General features: G+C 43.4%; 1 protein-coding gene across 2 annotated transcripts in view; it reads right to left on the bottom strand.

The window, feature by feature from the left end:
• The window catches only part of LOC137638563 (F-box only protein 31-like), a 62,626-nt gene that overhangs the window by 15,672 nt on the left and 27,458 nt on the right, over positions 1-19,496 (bottom strand). For both annotated transcript variants that reach the window (XM_068370733.1, XM_068370732.1), the window contains exon 7: positions 3,519-3,717. In XM_068370733.1, the coding sequence (XP_068226834.1) occupies positions 3,519-3,717 (199 nt within the window). The remainder of the gene's footprint in view (positions 1-3,518; positions 3,718-19,496) is intronic.

The raw sequence follows: 19,496 nt of genomic DNA, 5'->3' as shown, positions 1-19,496 counted from the left end.
AGGAGAAATGAAAACAATAGTATTCACTTCTACATAAGAACAAATATAGGCCAAAATTAACAGTTGTATAATGGCAGATTGTGAGTTAAGGAGACTGATAATGTACTGCTATATTGTATTATTATTATTATTATTATTAAGCTACAACCCTGGTTGGAAAAGCATAAAGCTATAAGCCCAGGGGCCCCAACAGGGAAAATAGCCCAGTGAGGAAAGGAAAAAAGGAAAAATAAAATATTTTAAGAATAGTAACAACATTCAAATAAATATTTACCTATATAAACTATAAAAACTAACAAAACAAGAGGAAGAGGAATTAGACTGTATAAGTGAATTCTCGACTGCTTGTGTAATTTCTTTTTGTCTTTTCTGTTAAAGTGCTGACTTATATTTCCATATATATAACAGTATTCTGACCTGTATTGCTTACAACTGTGAATCTGACCGGTATTTGCTGTTATATAACTGAATGATATTTTTTATGTCTTGTCTGGCAAGACTAAGATACACTTTTTTTGTTTATACTGTACGGTGAACCCTCGCTACTTCGCGGTTCGACCATCGCGGATTCACCACTTCGCGGATTTTTTCCATAACCCATACAGTATATATACAGTAATATATATATATATATATATATATATATATATATATATATATATAAATATATATAAATATATATATATATATATATATATATATATATATATATATATATATATATATATATATGTATGCATGTATTTATGTATATATGTATGTATGTATATATGTAGGTATGTATATGTGTATACATATATATATATATATATATATATATATATATATATATATATATATATATATATATATATCTAAAGTTGGAAGATGTGATGTAGTTCTAAGGGAAAAGTATGGGAAATATGTCTGGGTAATAAGCAAAGCTCTACCTCCAGTTTGTTTCTTCATTATGATCAGAGATAAACGTAAACAAAACATTGGTTGCCATTTTTTATCGTGCTTTTTAGCGTGTTTAGGAAACGCATGATATAAAATCGCCTTTAATATTTGTGCCTGTTTTAGTTTAGGGTACTGTAGTACATGCATTAAGTGTTCTGTACATTAAAGGGTAGTTTGTTAACAGTACTACGTACAAGGGAAGGTTTTAAAAGTCTGAATATACATGTTGAATAAATAGGTAAATATGGTGTCAATACTTCGCGGATTTTTACCTATCGCGGCCGGGTCTGGAACCTATCTGCCGCGATAAACGAGGGTTCACTGTATAAGAAAAAAACGGGTCTGGAAGTGTTATTAGAAGGGCAGCACATACTCAGTAATTTTTAACGTAAGTTGGTATATCAGTTACCTAAACATCGTGAAGGAAAGAATATGCATGATCCATTGTAAAGTAATTATGGCATCAAGTTTTATTATCTCTCTATTCTATCTTGTTTCACAATAAGGAACATTCAGTATTTCCTTCAAAAAAAGTGTAATTGTACAATGTACATTATATGTAATAATTTTTTACTTTTTTGTGCAAAGTAGTATGCAAGATTAGTCTTTCTCAATACCTTACTCCACATTATAATTCCATTAAATGTACGAAGTAGATAAACATACTTAGGTTATAACAATTCTAATTCCCCAAATTTGCGATATGAGAAAAAATCATAAAAGCTTAAAATTCTAGATATGTTTTTTTAATTACGTGTGTGATTTTAGCTTTTACATTTTCTTGTCAAACAAGGACACACTAAATTAAAATTCCCAAAAGTATTTCATCTCAAAGTAAAGCCTAATGATGTAGTATGTCAGGCCTGTGGATAATCAAGAGTTGCACTCTACAAGGAAATTAGTTTGTTGACCAAGTGCTGTAATCAAGATTAATTGTTAAAGCTAAGCTTGTCACAAAATACAGTACTCTACTATCATCCACACTGCTATTGACATTACTAGCAGTTTTTCATAACATATATTCTACATTGCTTTGAGAATTGTTTTCCTGTCATGTTTTCAGCAAATGACTCATCTTAAAATACTGGACAAAAACTTGCAGTCTATTAAATTTCTTATTCTTGATCTGGACATTAATCTCTGGCATAGTCGTTCAGTAACTTCTTTATGGATGTTGCATAAAATTTTGCATAATTAACCATCCTTTGCATTCAGTTCTTCCCAGACTGTACAATCCTGTCCGTAGTACTAGGTATGCAGTTAATTCTAACAGTGTTGTATTCTCCCTCATAAGGCTCAATACTACACAGTATTCTAGAAGTTTTATACCACCTGTAACCAGACTGTGGAATGTTCCTCCTCATTTTCTAGTTGAATCGGAGGAATTTCAGGAGTTCATATTAGTGCAAATGTGTTTATGTTGAACAGGATGACATACATCTCTCTAAATAGTTTTATATGGCAGATCTATTTTAAAGTTGTTACTAAACTTAGAATATTTTATATTTTTTATTTAATAATTCTCATATACAGTACTGTATAGTTTATACCCTTATTTCCTTTCCTCACAGGGCTACTTTCCCTGTTGGTCCAAACTGGAGCCCTATGTCTTGTAGCATCCTGCTTTTCAAACTAGGTTTGTAGTTTAGCTATTAATGATAAACTTTATGGCTTTCCACCTATCCCTTTTCATGTGTTTACTTTGATCTCTCCCACTCAGCTATTCAACACCTCATATTATTAATGTCTGCACTATTAACTATTTTTAAATCCTTTTTAGGCAGTCATGGACTAGAAATGTCTTAGTGGTAATGTTGACCTAATTGGTATTCCATTAATAAAATCAACTAGAAATTCCAATTACCTACAATGGTTTGTAAAAAGAATTTTCGCTAGAGAGCTGACCACTGAGTAATCTTTCATGAATATCTGACAAGAATAAGTGCATTAAGTAACCATACTGTATTAATTACTAAATTATAACACTAAGTAGCAAAACTTTTATTTGATAGTCAATGCAGGGCTGATGATTAACTGCCAATAAACATATTTCGAAATAATCCACTAATCTGCAGAATCATTAAAATTAATAAGCAAGATCAATAAACTGGTGAAACCTCTGAGAAACCTAGAAATATGACAAGCATATAAATAGTCTTAAGATGAACTTCATCACAGTGAGTCTGAAAAATCAGCAAAATCTGTCAGAGCCATGTTCTTAATATATGTACACTTCAATTCATAGCACTGTAAATTATAATGCTTCTTAGTAAATACAAATTGGATATAAATTATAAAATTATGTATAAAGTCTTTAATACACGCACACACATATACCAAGGCACTTCCCCCAACTTTGGGGGTAGCCAACATCAAACAAATGAAAAAAAGGGGACCTTTCCTCTCTACGTTCCTCCCAGACTGACAAGGGACTCAACCGAGTCTGGCTGGTACTGCTAGGGTCTTTAATACTGCACCTAAATTAACAGCACATTAGTTATATAATTCTGTATACTGTTATCACGTTTAGCATACAATATTTCAGTAAACATGAAAGCCTTGAAGTGCAAATACTGTACCTTAAATCCATGCAATTCATTTTCACTGATATACTTGAAGAGGATCAGCTCAACTCCATGAACGGAGTAGTCACCCTTGAAGAGCCCAGGAGTGATAATCTGACTAGGGATGCTTCCATCGTTTTTTCTCAAACTGGTGGGTACGTCATCTGCACATGGTAATATCAGGGGCACTGAGATCATGGGCTTATCATTTTCCCTGACAGAAAGATCAACATCATACTTTTTAACACAACACTTGCACTGCCTATTCACCAAAGTACATAGGCTTCCTTAAAATAACTTTTCCCAAGCTTATTCACTATTTTCATAGTAATACCTTCATTACAGCATCTAAAATATACATAAAATACCCTCATTTATTAATACTTTACTATATATTGATAAGATTGAGAATCTTCAAATACAAGCAGTGGGAATTAAAAGATACAAGAGATAATACAAGAGGAGGATATTTGTAATGGCATGATAGATTTATAGCAGGGAAGAAAAGTAATACGATGTATTTTACAAAATACAGTACCCTTAATGAGGAATACACTAAAATAGCTATCTAATATGTTATTTTTATTAATAAAATAAATTTTTGAATATACTTACCCGATAATCATGAAGCTGTCAACTCCGTTGCCCGACAGAATTCTATGGAGGGATACGCCAGCTATCACAATACTAGAAGGGGGTGTACTTACCAGCGCCACCTGTGGCCAGGTACTCAAGTACTTCTTGTTGACACCTCCTCAATTATTCCTCGGTCCACTGGTTCTCTCTGGGGAGGAAGGGAGGGTCGATTAAATCATGATTATCGGGTAAGTATATTCAAAAATTTATTTTATTAATAAAAATAACATTTTTCAATATTAAACTTACCCGATAATCATGTAGCTGATTCACACCCAGGGAGGTGGGTGAAAACCAGTGTACAAGATTAAAGGATAGCTAAGTATCCCATATTTCATATAACAGTTATCTCAAATAACAATGAAATAATAAGTACCTGGTAAGGAAGTCGAATAGAACCGTTACTCTGCCTTTTTATTTAAGTTCGTCTTCCTTACTGAGCGCAGCGTTCCTCTTGGAGGCTGAATCAACCCAAAGGTGCCAAAGTACACGGGGTTGCAACCCCTACTAAAGGACCTCTACCAAACCTTTAACCTAGGCGCTTCTCAAGAATGAATAGACCAGCCGCCAAATCCAAGGATGCGGAAGGCTTCTTAGCCTACCGTAACAACCATAAAAACAACAATAAAAGTATTCAAGAGAAAGGTTAAAAAAGGTTATGGGATTAAGGGAATGTAGTGGCTGAGCCCTCACCTACTACTGCACTCGCTGCTACGAATGGTCCCAGGGTGTAGCAGTTCTCGTAAAGAGACTGGACATCTTTCAGATAAAATGATGCAAACACTGACTTGCTCCTCCAATAGGTTGCATCCATTATGCTCTGCAGAGAACGGTTTTTATTAAAGGCCATCGAAGTAGCTACAGCTCTTACTTCGTGGGTCCTTACCTTCAGCAATGCAAGGTCTTCCTCCTTTAAGTGAGAATGTGCTTCTCTGATCAGAAGCCTTATATAATACGAAAGCCCATTCTTGGACATGGGTCTCGAGGGTTTCCTGATGGCACACCATAAGGCTTCTGACTGTCCTCGAATAGGTTTAGACCTCTTAAGATAATATTTGAGAGCTCTGACAGGGCAAAGAACTCTCTCTAGTTCGTTACCTACCATGTTGGAGAGGCTAGGTATTTCGAACGATCTAGGCCAAGGACGTGAAGGAAGCTCGTTCTTTGCTAGGAATCCAAGCTGAAAAGAACATGTCGCAGATTCGGTTGTGAAACCAATGTTCTTGCTGAAGGCATGAACCTCACTGACTCTCTTAGCTGTTGCAAGACAAACGAGAAAAAGAGTCTTGAGGGTGAGGTCCTTGAAGGAAGCTGACTGGAGAGGTTCGAACCTAGATGTCATAAGGAACCTTAAGACCACGTCTAGATTCCAGCCTGGAGTGGAAAGACGACGTTCTTTAGACGTCTCAAAAGACTTGATAATGTCTTGAAGGTCCTTGTTGGAAGACAGGTCCAAACCTCTGTGGCGGAGAACTGAAGCCAACATGCTCCTATATCCTTTAATCGTAGGTGCTGAAAGGGATCTCTCATTCCTAAGATGTAGAAGGAAGTCAGCTATTTGGATCACAGAGGTATTGGTGGAGGAAATTGAATTGGCTCTACACCAGCTTCGGAAGACCTCCCACTTAGACTGGTAGACTCTACGAGTGGAAACTCTTCTAGCTCTGGCAATCGCACTGGCTGCCTCCTTCGAAAAGCCTCTAGCTCTAGCGAGTCTTTCGACAGTCTGAAGGCAGTCAGCTGAAGAGCGTGGAGGTTTGGGTGCAACCTGTCTACGTGAGGTTGACGTAGAAGGTCCACTCTTAGAGGTAGAGTCCTGGGGAAGTCGACTAGCCATTGACGTACCTCTGTGAACCATTCTCTTGCAGGCCAAAGGGGAGCAACCAGCGTCAGCCGTGTCCCTTCGTGCGAGACGAATTTCTGCAGAACTTTGTTTATTATCTTGAACGGCGGGAACGCGTACAGGTCGAGATGGGACCAGTTCAGTAGAAAGGCATCCACATGAACTGCTGCAGGGTCTGGAACAGGGGAACAATACAGCGGAAGTCTCTTGGTGATGGAGGTGGCAAACAGATCTATGGAAGGTTGGCCCCACAAGGTCCAAAGTCTGTTGCACACACTCTTGTGGAGGGTCCATTCCGTGGGAATGACCTGATTCCTTCTGCTTAGGCGATCCGCTGAAACATTCATATCGCCCTGGATGAACCTCGTGACCAGAGTGAGGTTTAGACCTCTTGACCAAATGAGGAGGTCCCTTGCGATCTCGTAAAGGCTCCTCGAATGGGTCCCTCCTTGCTTGGAGATGTAAGCCAAGGCTGTGGTGTTGTCTGAGTTCACCTCCACCACTTTGCCTAGCAGGAGGGACTTGAAGTTCAACAGGGCTAGATGAACTGCTAGCAGTTCCTTGCAGTTGATGTGGAGAGATCCTTGTTCCTCGTTCCACACTCCCGAGCATTCCCGTCCGTCCAAGGTTGCACCCCAGCCCGAGTCCGATGCATCTGAGAAGAGATGAAGATTGGGGGTCTGAATGGCCAATGATAGACCCTCCTTGAGAAGGAGGTTGTGCTTCCACCACAGGAGAGTGGTCTTCATCTCTTGGTTGATAGGGATAGAGACTGCTTCTAGCGTCGAGCCCTTGTCCCAATGAGCTGCAAGATGGAATTGAAGAGGGCGGAGGTGGAGTCTCCCTAGCTCGACAAACAGGGCCAGTGATGAAAGGGTCCCTGTGAGACTCATCCACTGTCTCACTGAGCAATTGCTCCTCTTCAGCATGCTCATGATGCACTCTAGGGCTTGGCTTATCCTGGGGGCCGATGGAAAAGCCCGAAAATCCTGACTCCGAATCTCCATTCCCAGGTACACAATGGATTGGGAGGGAATGAGTTGAGATTTCTCTATATTGACTAATAGACCTAGGTCTCTGATTAAGTCTAAAGTCCAACTGAGGTTCTCCAGACAACGACGACTCGTGGAGGCTCTCAACAGCCAGTCGTCTAGGTAGAGGGAGGCTCTGATGTTCGACAAGTGTAGGAATTTTGCTACATTCCTCATCAGATGAGTAAAGACCATAGGAGCTGTGCTTAGGCCAAAGCACAGGGCTTGGAACTGATAGACAACCTTTCCGAAAACGAATCTCAGGAAAGGTTGGGAGTCTGGATGAATGGGAACGTGAAAGTATGCATCTTTCAAGTCCAACGAGACCATCCAGTCCTCCTGTCTGACCGCTGCTAAGACCAACTTGGTCGTCTCCATCGTGAACGTCTGCTTGGTGACATACTCGTTGAGAGAGCTGACGTCCAGCACCGGTCTCCAACCTCCTGTCTTCTTGGCCACAAGAAAGAGACGGTTGTAGAAGCCCGGGGATTGATGGTCCCGGACTATAACCACTGCCTTCTTCTGCACCAGTAGCGACACTTCCTGTTGCAATGCTAGCCTCTTGTCCTCTTCTTTGTAGTTGGGAGAGAGGTTGATGGGTGACGTGGTCAGAGGTGGTTTGAGGCAGAATGGAATCCTGTAACCGTTCCTCAGCCAACTGACAGACTGTGCGTCTGCACCTCTCTTCTCCCAGGCTCGCCAGAAGATCTTGAGTCTGGCTCCTACTGTTGTCTGGAGAAACGGAGAGTCAGTTTTTTCCTTTTGATGTCCTGGATCCTTTCCTAGACTTGCTCCTGTGAGAGTCTGGACGGGAGCTTCCTCGGCTGGGGGCTCTACCACGAAAGGGCGGTATGAACCTAGTCGCAGGTGTATCAGCAACTGGGGAGCGATAAGTCTTGGGGACTGAGGTGGCAACCTTAGACTTACGAGCTGATGAGGCTACAAGGTCGTGCGTATCCTTTTGTATCAGGGCAGCAGACAAGTCCTTAACTAGCTCTTCGGGAAAGAGGAACTTCGAGAGCGGAGCAAAAAGGAGTTGTGACCGTTGGCAAGGTGTAATGCTGGCGGAAAGGAAGGTACACAGTTGCTCCCTTTTCTTCAACACCCCTGATACAAACAACGACGCTAGCTCACCCGATCCATCTCTGATGGCCTTATCCATACAGGACATTAATAGCATGGCAGAATCTTTGTCCGCAGGAGAGGTTTTCTTGCTGAGGGCCCCCAGGCACCAGTCGAGAAAGTTGAACATTTCAAATGCTCTGAACATCCCTTTCAGTAAGTGATCCAGGTCTGAGAAGGTCCAACAAACCTTCGAGCGTCTCATAGCAGTTCTCCGAGGCGAGTCCACCAGACTTGAGAAGTCAGCCTGGGCAGAGGCAGGTACTCCCAAGCCTGGTGCTTCCCCTGTGGCATACCAAACGCTCGCTTTCGAAGCGAGCTTCGTTGGAGGGAACATGAAGGAAGTCTTGCCAAGGTGTTGTTTAGACTGTAGCCACTCCCCTAAGATCCTTAAAGCCCTCTTAGAGGATCTAGCTAGGACAAGCTTAGTATAGGTGGACTTAGCTTGTTGTACGCCCAGCGAAAACTCAGATGGCGGAGAGCGGGGAATAGCAGAGACAAAGTGGTCTGGATAAATCTCTCTGAGAAGAGCCAAGACCTTACGAAAATCAATCGACTGTGGAGAAAGCTTGGATTCGTCCACGTCTGATGAGGGATCAAGGTGTGCCTCCTCATCATCCGACACCTCATCACCAGAGTGTAGCGAAGAGATCGGACAAGAATGCTGAACCGCAGAGTCAGAACGGGTAGGAACAACAACAGAGGTTTCCTCTTCCAGTAACTGTTGAGGGAAAACCTGAGGCTCAGACTGCAAAGGCTGAACAACAGACGAAGCAGAAGGAAGGCGCATGGGTGAAGGAGGTTGACTCCTAGCAAGAGAGGTTGAACCCAAGGGTTGCGCTAGCTGAGCGGAGGACGGAGGCGGAGCAGCCCGTTCCTGTTCCTGTGATATAAGCTGAGCATGATGAGGCTGAGGCTGCGCAGAACAAGGTAAAGTTCTCGCAAGCTGAGGCTCCTGAGGCGCAAGTCCAGGGTGTAGAGGAGCTTGCTTAGAGGAGGGTTGAGCTCGCTGCAGCGATGGCTGAGCAGACTGACTCATAGACGGGAGAGGTTGTTGTACCTCAACCGAGAGTTGCACCACTGGTGGAGCAGCAGGGAGAGGCGGAGGATGAGTGGAATAATCCTCCTGATCCCAACGTAAAGGTTGCCTTAAAGAAGGCTGAGGTTGAACACCACTGGGAACAGCGAACTCGGAAAGTGGCTCAACATCGTACGTCTGGCAGATAGCGCTGCGACCAGGCGGAGCGAGCGCAGGCTGGGCGAGCACAGGCGGAGCGAGAACAGGCGGAGGGAGTGTAGGCGGAGGCGGAGGTGCAACACTCTCAGCCCGACACTCACGCATCAAGTCCGAAAGCTGAGCTTGCATGGACTGAAGCAGAGTCCACTTGGGATCGGCAGAAACGAAAGTAGACTGAGGTAAAGCCTTAACAGTCGAGCTCTGTTGTGGCAGAACCTTACTCCTCTTGGGCGGAGTACAGTCGACAGATGACTGAGGCGAGTCAGAGCTGAGCCAATGACTGCAACCTGGCTGAGCACTCGCGGACTGGACTCTACGTTTAAGCGGTCTCGAGACCTGAGACCAACGTTTCTTCCCCGACAGTTGATCGGCGGACGAGAATAAGACGGGCTCAATCGTCTGCAGGTGGGAGTGACGGTCTTTGGAAGACACGCCCGCAACCACCGAGGATAGTTCTGTGCGCCTAACAAGGCCTGCCGAACCCTTATGCCCTTCGACATTGCTTCTCCCCTGGGCATGGGAGCTTGCAAGAGGTCCCGGACTGGGAGGACGACAGGCTCGCACAGAAAAATCCTCACGCACCACACTGGCACTAACACTAGCACTAGGCACTGCACCGACACTAGCACTCGTCACAGCACTGGCACTAACTCCACCCACTGCACTCTTGACCTTCAGCTCTTTAACTTCGGCCATCAGAGACTTATGGTCACTTACCACTGACTCTACTTTATCGCCTAAAGCCTGAATAGCACTCAAAACAACTGACATATCAGGCGGAGGGCACACAGTAGGTTCGGGGGTAGCCACTACAGGGGTAGGAAAAGGTAGGGGATCATGAGGTGAGGAAAACAAAGAAGAGTGAGAAGAACTCCTCCTAACTCTACCTCTCTCTAACTTAGTTGAATATTTTAAAAGACGGACAAATTCCAATTCGGAAAGTCCGGCGCATTCCTCACATCGATTTTCTAACTGACAGGGCCTGTCCCTACAGTCAGAACAAGCGGTGTGAGGATCTACCGAGGCCTTCGGAATACGTCTATTGCAAGACCTACATCGTCTATGGGAGGGAGCTTGCGAAATGTCAGACATCTTGTAAACCAAAGAGTAAGCCAAAGGGGGTTCCAAAAACAAGCAAAAATCGTTAACGTTATATCAGAACTATATAAAAGCTATCTAGCTAATATAAGAAGGATTCCAGTAATGCGACAGCCGTTAATCTGAGAGAATACTTCACCAAATATCCGTGAATAAACTCGAAGACCATAAGCGTATCCCAGAACGTCTTGCCGGAAGCACGACAGAGGAATAATTGAGGAGGTGTCAACAAGAAGTACTTGAGTACCTGGCCACAGGTGGCGCTGGTAAGTACACCCCCTTCTAGTATTGTGATAGCTGGCGTATCCCTCCATAGAATTCTGTCGGGCAACGGAGTTGACAGCTACATGATTATCGGGTAAGTTTAATATTGAAAAAAAGACAATTTTTCAAATTCCATAGGTCCAAGACTTAAATAAACTAATATTTTGCTAATAAATTAGATTCATTAAGAAATCTAAAGGTTTGCCATAATCTGTACAGAAAACACTAACTTCCATTAAGATATCTATCTCAAATGTTTGCAAGTATCAAAATCACATACTGTATAGTACTACATAAACCATTATGTTAACCCTTTTACCCCCAGGCTATTTGGAAATTTCCAACCCTTAACCCCCAGGGGGTTATTTTTTCCAAGCACATTTTGCAGTATATTTTTTTTAAATTGCTCTAACAGCCTTAATTTTTGTCATAGAGAGGTCAGGTTGGTCTCATTCTCTTGGAAAATGCCTGAATTTTCTCAAAAAATTATCAAAAATATGAAGAAAAATTTTATTTTGATTATAAAATAAATTTTTGAATATACTTACCCGGTGATTATATAGCTGCAACTCTGTTGCTCGACAGACAACTCTACGGAAAAACTCGCCAGCGATCGCTACACAGGTTGCGGGTGTGCCCAACAGCGCCATCTGTCGACCAGATACCCAGCTCTCAATGTAAACAAAGACTCAATTTTCTCCTCGTCCCACTGCGTCTCTATTGGGGAGGAAGGGAGGGTCGTTTAATTTATAATCACCGGGTAAGTATATTCAAAAATTTATTTTATAATCAAAATAACGTTTTTCAATATTTAACTTAGCCGGTGATTATATAGCTGATTCACACCCAGGGGGGTGGGTAGAGACCAGTAATATATGTTTACACTTTTATGAGCTAAGAGTTTTTTATTTCATTTTAGAAGTTATCAAAATAACAAAAACAAAATAAATAGGTACCTGGTAAGGAAGTCGACTTGAACAATTACGCTGCCTTTTAAGTACGTCTTCCTTACGGAGCCTCGCGATCCTCTTAGGATGCTGATCGACCCCTAGGATCTGAAGTATCAAGGGTTGCAACCCATACAACAGGACCTCATCAAACCCCTAATCTAGGCGCTCTCAAGAAATGACTTTGACCACCCGCCAAATCAACCAGGATGCGAAAGGCTTCTTAGCCTTCCGGACAACCCATAAAAAAACAACATTTCAAGAGACAGATTAAAAGGATAAGGAATTAGGGAATTGTAGGGGTTGAGCCCTCACCCACTACTGCACTCGCTGCTACGAATGGTCCCAGTGTGTAGCAGTTCTTGTAAAGAGACTGGACATCTTTCAAGTAAAATGACGCGAACACTGACTTGCTTCTCCAATAGGTTGCGTCCATTATACTTTGCAGAGATATATTTTGCTTAAAGGCCACGGAAGTTGTTACAGCTCTAACTTCGTGCGTCTTCACCTTAAGCAAAGTTCGGTCTTCCTCACTCAGATGTGAATGAGCTTCTCGTATTAACAATCTGATAAAGTCTGACCAAGCATTCTTTGACATAGGCAAGGATGGTTTCTTAACTGAACACCATAAAGCTTCAGATTGGCCTTGTAAAGGTTTAGTACGCTTTAAATAGAACTTAAGAGCTCTAACAGGGCATAAGACTCTTTCTAGTTCATTGCCTACGATCCCCGATAAGCTGGGGATATCGAAAGATTTAGGCCAAGGCCGAGAAGGCAGCTCATTTTTGGCTAGAAAACCAAGTTGTAGCGAACAAGTGGCTTTTTCTGACGAAAATCCGATGTTCTTGCTGAAGGCATTAATCTCACTGACTCTTTTAGCCGAGGCTAAGCATACCAGGAAAAGAGTCTTAAGAGTGAGATCTTTCAGGGAGGCTGATTGTAACGGCTCCAACCTGTCTGACATGAAGAATCTTAGTACCACGTCTAAATTCCATCCAGGGGTAGCCAAACGATGCTCCTTGGTGGTCTCAAAAGACTTAAGGAGGTCTTGCAGATCTTTATGTTTGGAAAGATCTAAGCCTCTATGCCGGAAGACCGATGCCAACATGCTTCTGTAGCCCTTGATAGTGGGAGCTGAAAGGGATCGTCCTTTTCTCAGGTATAAGAGAAAAACAGCTATTTGAGCTACAGAGGTACTGGTCGAGGATACAGAAACTGACTTGCACCAGTCTCGGAAGACTTCCCACTTCGATTGGTAGACTCTAATGGAAGACGCTCTCCTTGCTCTAGCAATCGCACTGGCTGCTTCCTTCGAAAAGCCTCTAGCTCTCGAGAGTCTTTCGGTAGTCTGAAGGCAGTCAGACGAAGAGCGTGGAGGCTTTGGAGTACCTTCTTTACGTGTGGCTGACGTAGAAGGTCTACCCTTAGAGGAAGACTACTGGGAACGTCTACTAACCATCGAAGTATCTCGGTGAACCATTCTCTCGCGGGCCAGAGGGAAGCAACTAACGTAAACCTTGTCCCTTTGTGAGAGGCGAACTTCTGCAGTACCTTGTTGACAATCTTGAACGGTGGGAATGCGTAGAGATCCAGATGTGACCAATCTAGGAGGAAAGCATCTATATGTATTGCTGCTGGGTCCAGGACTGGAGAGCAATAGATTGGAAGCCTCTTGGTCAGCGAGGTTGCAAAGAGATCTATGGATGGTTTTACCCCAAGTGGCCCAAAGTCTCTTGCACACATCCTTGTGGAGGGTCCATTCGGTTGGAATTACTTGCCCTTTCCGACTGAGACAATCTGCTATGACGTTCAAGTCGCCTTGGATGAACCTCGTTACTAGGGAGATGTCTTGACCTTTTGACCAGATGAGCAGGTCCCTTGCGATCTCGTACAACGTCAGTGAGTGGGTACCTCCTTGTTTGGAGATGTACGCCAAGGCCGTGGTGATGTCCGAGTTAACTTCCACCACTTTGCCTCGAAGGAGAGACTTGAAGCTTTTCAAGGCCAGATGTACTGCCAACAGCTCCTTGCAGTTGATATGCATGCTCCTCTGACTCGAGTTCCACAGTCCTGAGCATTCCCGACCGTCTAGTGTCGCACCCCAGCCCACGTCCGATGCGTCCGAGAAGAGAACGTGGTTGAGAGTCTGAACAGCCAGGGGAAGACCCTCTCTAAGGTTGATATTGTCCTTCCACCAAGTCAGACAAGACTTTATCTTTTCGGAAACCGGGATCGAGACCGCTTCTAGCGTCTTGTCCTTTTTCCAGTGAAAAGCTAGATGGTATTGAAGAGGACGGAGGTGTAGTCTTCCTAGTGACACAAATTGTTCCACGGATGACAGCGTCCCTACCAGACTCATCCACAGCCTGACTGAGCAGCGTTCCTTCTTCAGCATCTTCTGGATGGATAGCAGGGCTTGATCTATTCTGGGGGCTGATCGTCTTGTTGTTCAGCAACGTCCTCATCAGAGGGTTCCTCATCCGAAAACTGATGAGGAAACGGCAACGGAGTGGGCAAAGTCTGGCTCGCTGAGTCCGGTCGCACTGGTGCATGCGTGACGGAGCCGGACGCAACATCATGGAACTGCTGCACAGTCTGTGAACTGTCAACAACCATGGGTGCGCGAGGAAGCACAGCGTCAACCCGAGACTGTCTAGACCGTCTGGGTTGTGCAGTCAACACCCTACCGGGTTGCTGAGGTTGACGCACTGCGTCAAAACAAGTCACCTCTGCTGGTTGTTGAACGTCCTGAATGTCAACAACCACCTCCGAGCGTCGCTTAACGTCAACGTGCGGCTGGCAACCCACACTGGGTCGCATCGGTGGAGGAACCACCTCAACTGGCAGACACGAGTAGGTTACCTCAGCGTCAACAGGGCGCACAACCGACCGGTTGGAAGGTTGTTGGCCAGAAGGTTCGGTAGCAACCTTCTCCGCATTAAAGTCCTCTATCAAGGACGCAAGCTTGGACTGCATGTCTTGCAGCAAAGCCCATTTAGGGTCTACGGGAGCAGGTGCGGCAACAGACGGGGTTAGCGACTGAGGCGGTACCGCTTACCATCCCTGAAAGCCTTGTTATGCATGACATAATTGTACAGCAAAACTTCAAAGGCTTGAAAACAGCTGTGAAGTTGACCTGTAAAAAACTTGGAGCGTCTCCTGGCCAGGCGCCAGGAAGAGTCTACGAGAATTGAGAAGTCTATCTGGGCAGAGGCATGAACTCCCAAGCCGAGAACTTCTCTCGTGTCATATCAGACTCTCGCTCTATAAACCAGTTTAAAAGAAGGGAAAGCAAAGGCTGTATCCCCCAAACTCCTCCTGGTGAAAAACCAGTCGCCTAGCCAACGTAAAGCTCTCTAGGAGAGCGAGAGAGCACTAGCTTAAAAACAACGGCTTCGAAGTAGCTAGGCCTAGTGTAAGCTCTGACGTTTAGGCGAACGAGGAGCAGCAGTTACAAAAAGATCCGGACAAAGATCCTTAAAAAAATCATCATGATTCAATTAAAGTCCATAGGGGGCTAAGCAGCTTTAGGCTCCTCTCCATCTGACAGAGGGAATATCAGTAGGAGGGGGAACAGCAACTTCCTCATCTACAGGAACCTTGTCCGATAAAAGCTGAGTCTCAAGCAAGGGAGAGACCTACCGTGGTGGCAATGCTTTACAAGCAGAGTCCACACTCACTGGTGCATTAGTAGCGGACCAGAACGCAACGTCATGTAACTGCTTGACAGTCTGTGAACTGTCAACAACTGAACTGTCAACCACAACAGGTGCGTGAGGACGCACAGCGTCCACTCGAGACTGCTTTGACTGCCTAGACTGAGCAGTCAAAACAACTCTAGAATGCGGAGGTTGACGCACAGCGTCAAAACAAGTCAACTCCGATTGTTAGTGAACGTCTTGAACGTCAACAGGAGCATCAGCAAGTGGCCTAACGTCCAAATGCGGCTGAAAAACCACACGAGACCGCATCGAGTGTGGTTCTAAACAACCTGACTGACGTGACTAAGCTACGCCAACGTCAACAGTAAGCACAAAGGAACGTTAGGGGGATATCGATGAGCTAAACGGCTAGACTCAACAGACTAATCGGCAGAATAGTCTTCCATAAGGGAGGCAAGCAAATACTGCATGTCTTGCCATACAACCCATTAAGGATCAACGGAAATGGTTGTGGTAAGAGACGAGGGTAACGTCTGTGACCGCAACACTTTGCCTACAAAAAAAGACTCTCGGAGTCTGTGTTACGCTTTTGTTAGGCGGCGAGCAGTTATCCGATGACTGCATAGGGTCAGAGCTGTCCTAATGGTTGTAACCAGGATGCTGGACCTGTCCTGAAAGGACTGACTTTCGCTTAAGGGCTTCGAAACCTTGTGACAGGTTTCTTATGCGAAAAGCCTTCGGATGACGAGGAGAAACAACGTCTCTCTCGTCTTATGGTAGGGGAGATTTTGGTAAGATACACCCGATACCATAGAGGGAAAACGTCTGTTCGTTGATCAAGGCCTCTCGAACCCGTAAGTCGTTTGACGTTACTTCTCCCCTGGGCTTGGGAGCATGCAAGAGGTCCCGGACTAGGTGAACGACAGGCACGAACAGACGAACCCTCGGACGCAACACTGTAACACTTTGCGCATATCACTTTATCACTTCGATTTTCTGTTTTGCACTTATTTCACTGAAATTTAATACTTTTACTGATTTCTACCTGAAACACGCAATTCTACCCTTCATTAAAAGGTAGTAATTGCGAAATCAGTCGTACAGTGAACCCTCGTTTATCGCGGTAGATAGGTTCCAGTCGCGGCCGCGATAGGTGAAAATCCGCGAAGTAGTGACACCATATTTACCTATTTATTCAACATGTATATTCAGACTTTTAAAACCTTCCCTTGAACGTAGTACTGTTAACAAACTACCCTTTAATGTACAGAACACTTAATGCATGTACTACAGTACCCTAAACTAAAACAGGCACAAATATTAAAGGTGATTTTATATCATGCATTTCCTAAACATGCTAAAAAGCACGATAAAAAATGGCAACCAATGTTTTGTTTACATTTATCTCTGATCATAATGTAGAAACAAACTGGAGGTAGAGCTTTGCTTATTACCCAGACATATTTCCCATACTTTTCCCTTAGAACTACATCACATCTTCCTACTTTAGATATATATATATATATATATATATATATATATATATATATATATATATATATATATATATATATATATATATATATGTGTGTGTGTGTGTGTGTGTGTATATATATATATATTTATATGTATACACATATACATACCTACATATATACATAAATACATGCATACATATATATATATATATATATATATATATATTACTGTATATATATGGGTTATGGAAAAAATCCGCGAAGTGGTGAATCCGCGATGGTCGAACTGCGAAGTAGCGAGGGTTCACTGTATAATGCAAGCTCATTAATACCAGCAAAAAACAGAAAACATATTTTAAGATAAAAAAATCAGTGGCTGGGAAAGAGACTAAACACTAGTTCATATAAACTACGTTTTCAATCTCTCACCGCACATAGCCTGGGGACGAGAATAAAAAACTAAAAACGTTTTATCCTTCCTCCCCGTACAGCGACTAGGGACGAGAGTAACTCGAGAACAACGTTACCCGCTTGAACGGAACGTTTTCTCTCCTCTCTCTCCCTCCGTCTCTATCTCTCTCTCTCTTTCTCTCTTGATTTCGCACCTAAGAGAAGAGCCCAATTATATTTCGTCAAAAAAACATGTTATTTGACTAAAGGAAAAAACTGAAAGGTTTTTCAAATAAAAAGTTCCTTTAAAATAGAATTTAAAACATTTAAGCTAAGAAAGAATGAACAAAACGTCAGAATCGATTTACTCTTACTGCAAAGTGAAACCGTGATACACTCTCTCTCTATCGTAACGATAGAGCGCAAGTTGAACGTCCTGAACGTCAACAACTGCGTAGCATAAATAAACTAAACGTTAGTTCATCTTTGAAAACAGTACGAAGACTATCAAAGAAATTCTTTCATAAAATATTACATTTAAAAAGTTTTAAATCCTTAGCTCTTTAAAAGCTAATTACGATATAAAGGGCTCAACGTTGATTAACTTCAGTTTCCAAGTTAGGACCGCCTACTCTCAGGAAAGGTCGCATATAAACAAAACATTAAAATTTATTTTTATATGTTTATAATAAATGGAAAGTTAATCGAAGAGGCCTAATAAAGGCGGAGAGATATAAAATATATAGAGGAAAATCTATAACGTGATAAGATAATTACTAAAAGCCTAAACACACTTCCGTCTAAGGGAAGGGTCGGCCATTTAAAAGTGAAAGAAAGTCCATACTCTCTTTGTCACCATAATTAAATCTATCCAAAACTTGAACGTCCTGAACGTCAACATGCATAGCGAAAGCTCAAAACTAGAATATAGTACTTCACCAAATAGATGTGAAAAATGACAAATTCGAAGATAATTTGTATTTTTCCTAACCATACAAACCTTAGCTATTTACAAAGGGTTATTACTTTTAGCGTAGCTGAAATGGCGAGCCATTAGAATTTAACGAGGGTGTATTACCCCCGCGCTAGTTAGCGGGGGGGTAGGGGAGTGGTAGCTAGCTACCCCTCCTCCCCCTCACACACAGGTGAATACTCACTTTCACTTAGAGGTAGGACTTGTCTTGGGGGACAGGGCTGGCGGGCAAATATGTGTAAATAGCTAAGGTTTGTATGGTTAGGAAAAATACAAATTATCTTCGAATTTGTCATTTGTTCCGTAACCGAAATACAAACCACGCTATTTACAAAGGGTGACTTATCCCTTAGGAAGGGTGGAAAGTCCCCAGCCATACTGGCTTTGGCTTTACCCGGGGACTCAGAATCCGAGTGAGTCGCACTCGAGAAAAGGAGTCCCTGCACCTCACAAGTTCCTTGCACCGCAAGGAACCATGTGGCCTACGTAAGCTTGTGTGTGAAGGAAGAAGTGTGACCCGTCTTAGGCAGTTGACCTGGAGTTCCAGAAGGAACTCTGGGTTAGGACGTTCCCAATACCACCTCGTCAGGGTATGGGGGACGCGACAGTATTGACTCAATACTCGGAACACAAGGAAGCATGGTTTACCTGCAGAGGTTCGAGGTCAGCTATGCAGAGACCAGGATGCTGCTTCCCCGTAGAGGGGATGATGAAGAAAGAAGTAAGGGCCAGACATACTTCTTTCGTTCATGCAGACTAAAACCTGATAACAATGCCCTCAACCTTCTGCTACCTGTCCAAAAAGGAGCCTGAGGTTAGACCAGCTGTTGTGTAGCCACCACAGAGCGATAGAAAACGTATCGAGACTCCTGTGGGTCACGCCCTGCAGGAAGCGGGCTGCGAAGGTCATCAGACGCTTCCAGACTCCAGCTTGTAGCACCTGCGTCACAGAGTAGTATTACTCGAAGGCGAGGGACGTTGCGATGTATCCAACATCGTGCTGTAGGGCGACGTGACGGGGGAGGGTCTGAAGACAGGTCGAGATGAATGTCCTTGAGTCCGGGCTGAAGAGGTATACTGGTGACTCTCCCCCCATGTCCTCCTTGTGTTCCCAAATCGGCTGCAACTGAGGCCAAACTGCAGCTGTTCCCAGCGCTAACCTCTCGATTCCTGTACTGGCAAGAAAGAGAAGGTCTTGGGACATCAGACACAGAATGGAGACTCAAAATCTTGAATGAATCGGACCGAAGGGTCGGGACCCTCAGATTCTGAGTCTAGCCAACAACTCAGGAGCGAGCCTGAATGTTGCCTT

The sequence above is a fragment of the Palaemon carinicauda genome, chromosome 3 (genome assembly GCF_036898095.1).
Source record: "Palaemon carinicauda isolate YSFRI2023 chromosome 3, ASM3689809v2, whole genome shotgun sequence".
Taxonomy (NCBI): Eukaryota; Metazoa; Arthropoda; class Malacostraca; order Decapoda; family Palaemonidae; genus Palaemon; species Palaemon carinicauda.
This window is presented reverse-complemented; position numbering and strand designations above follow the sequence as displayed.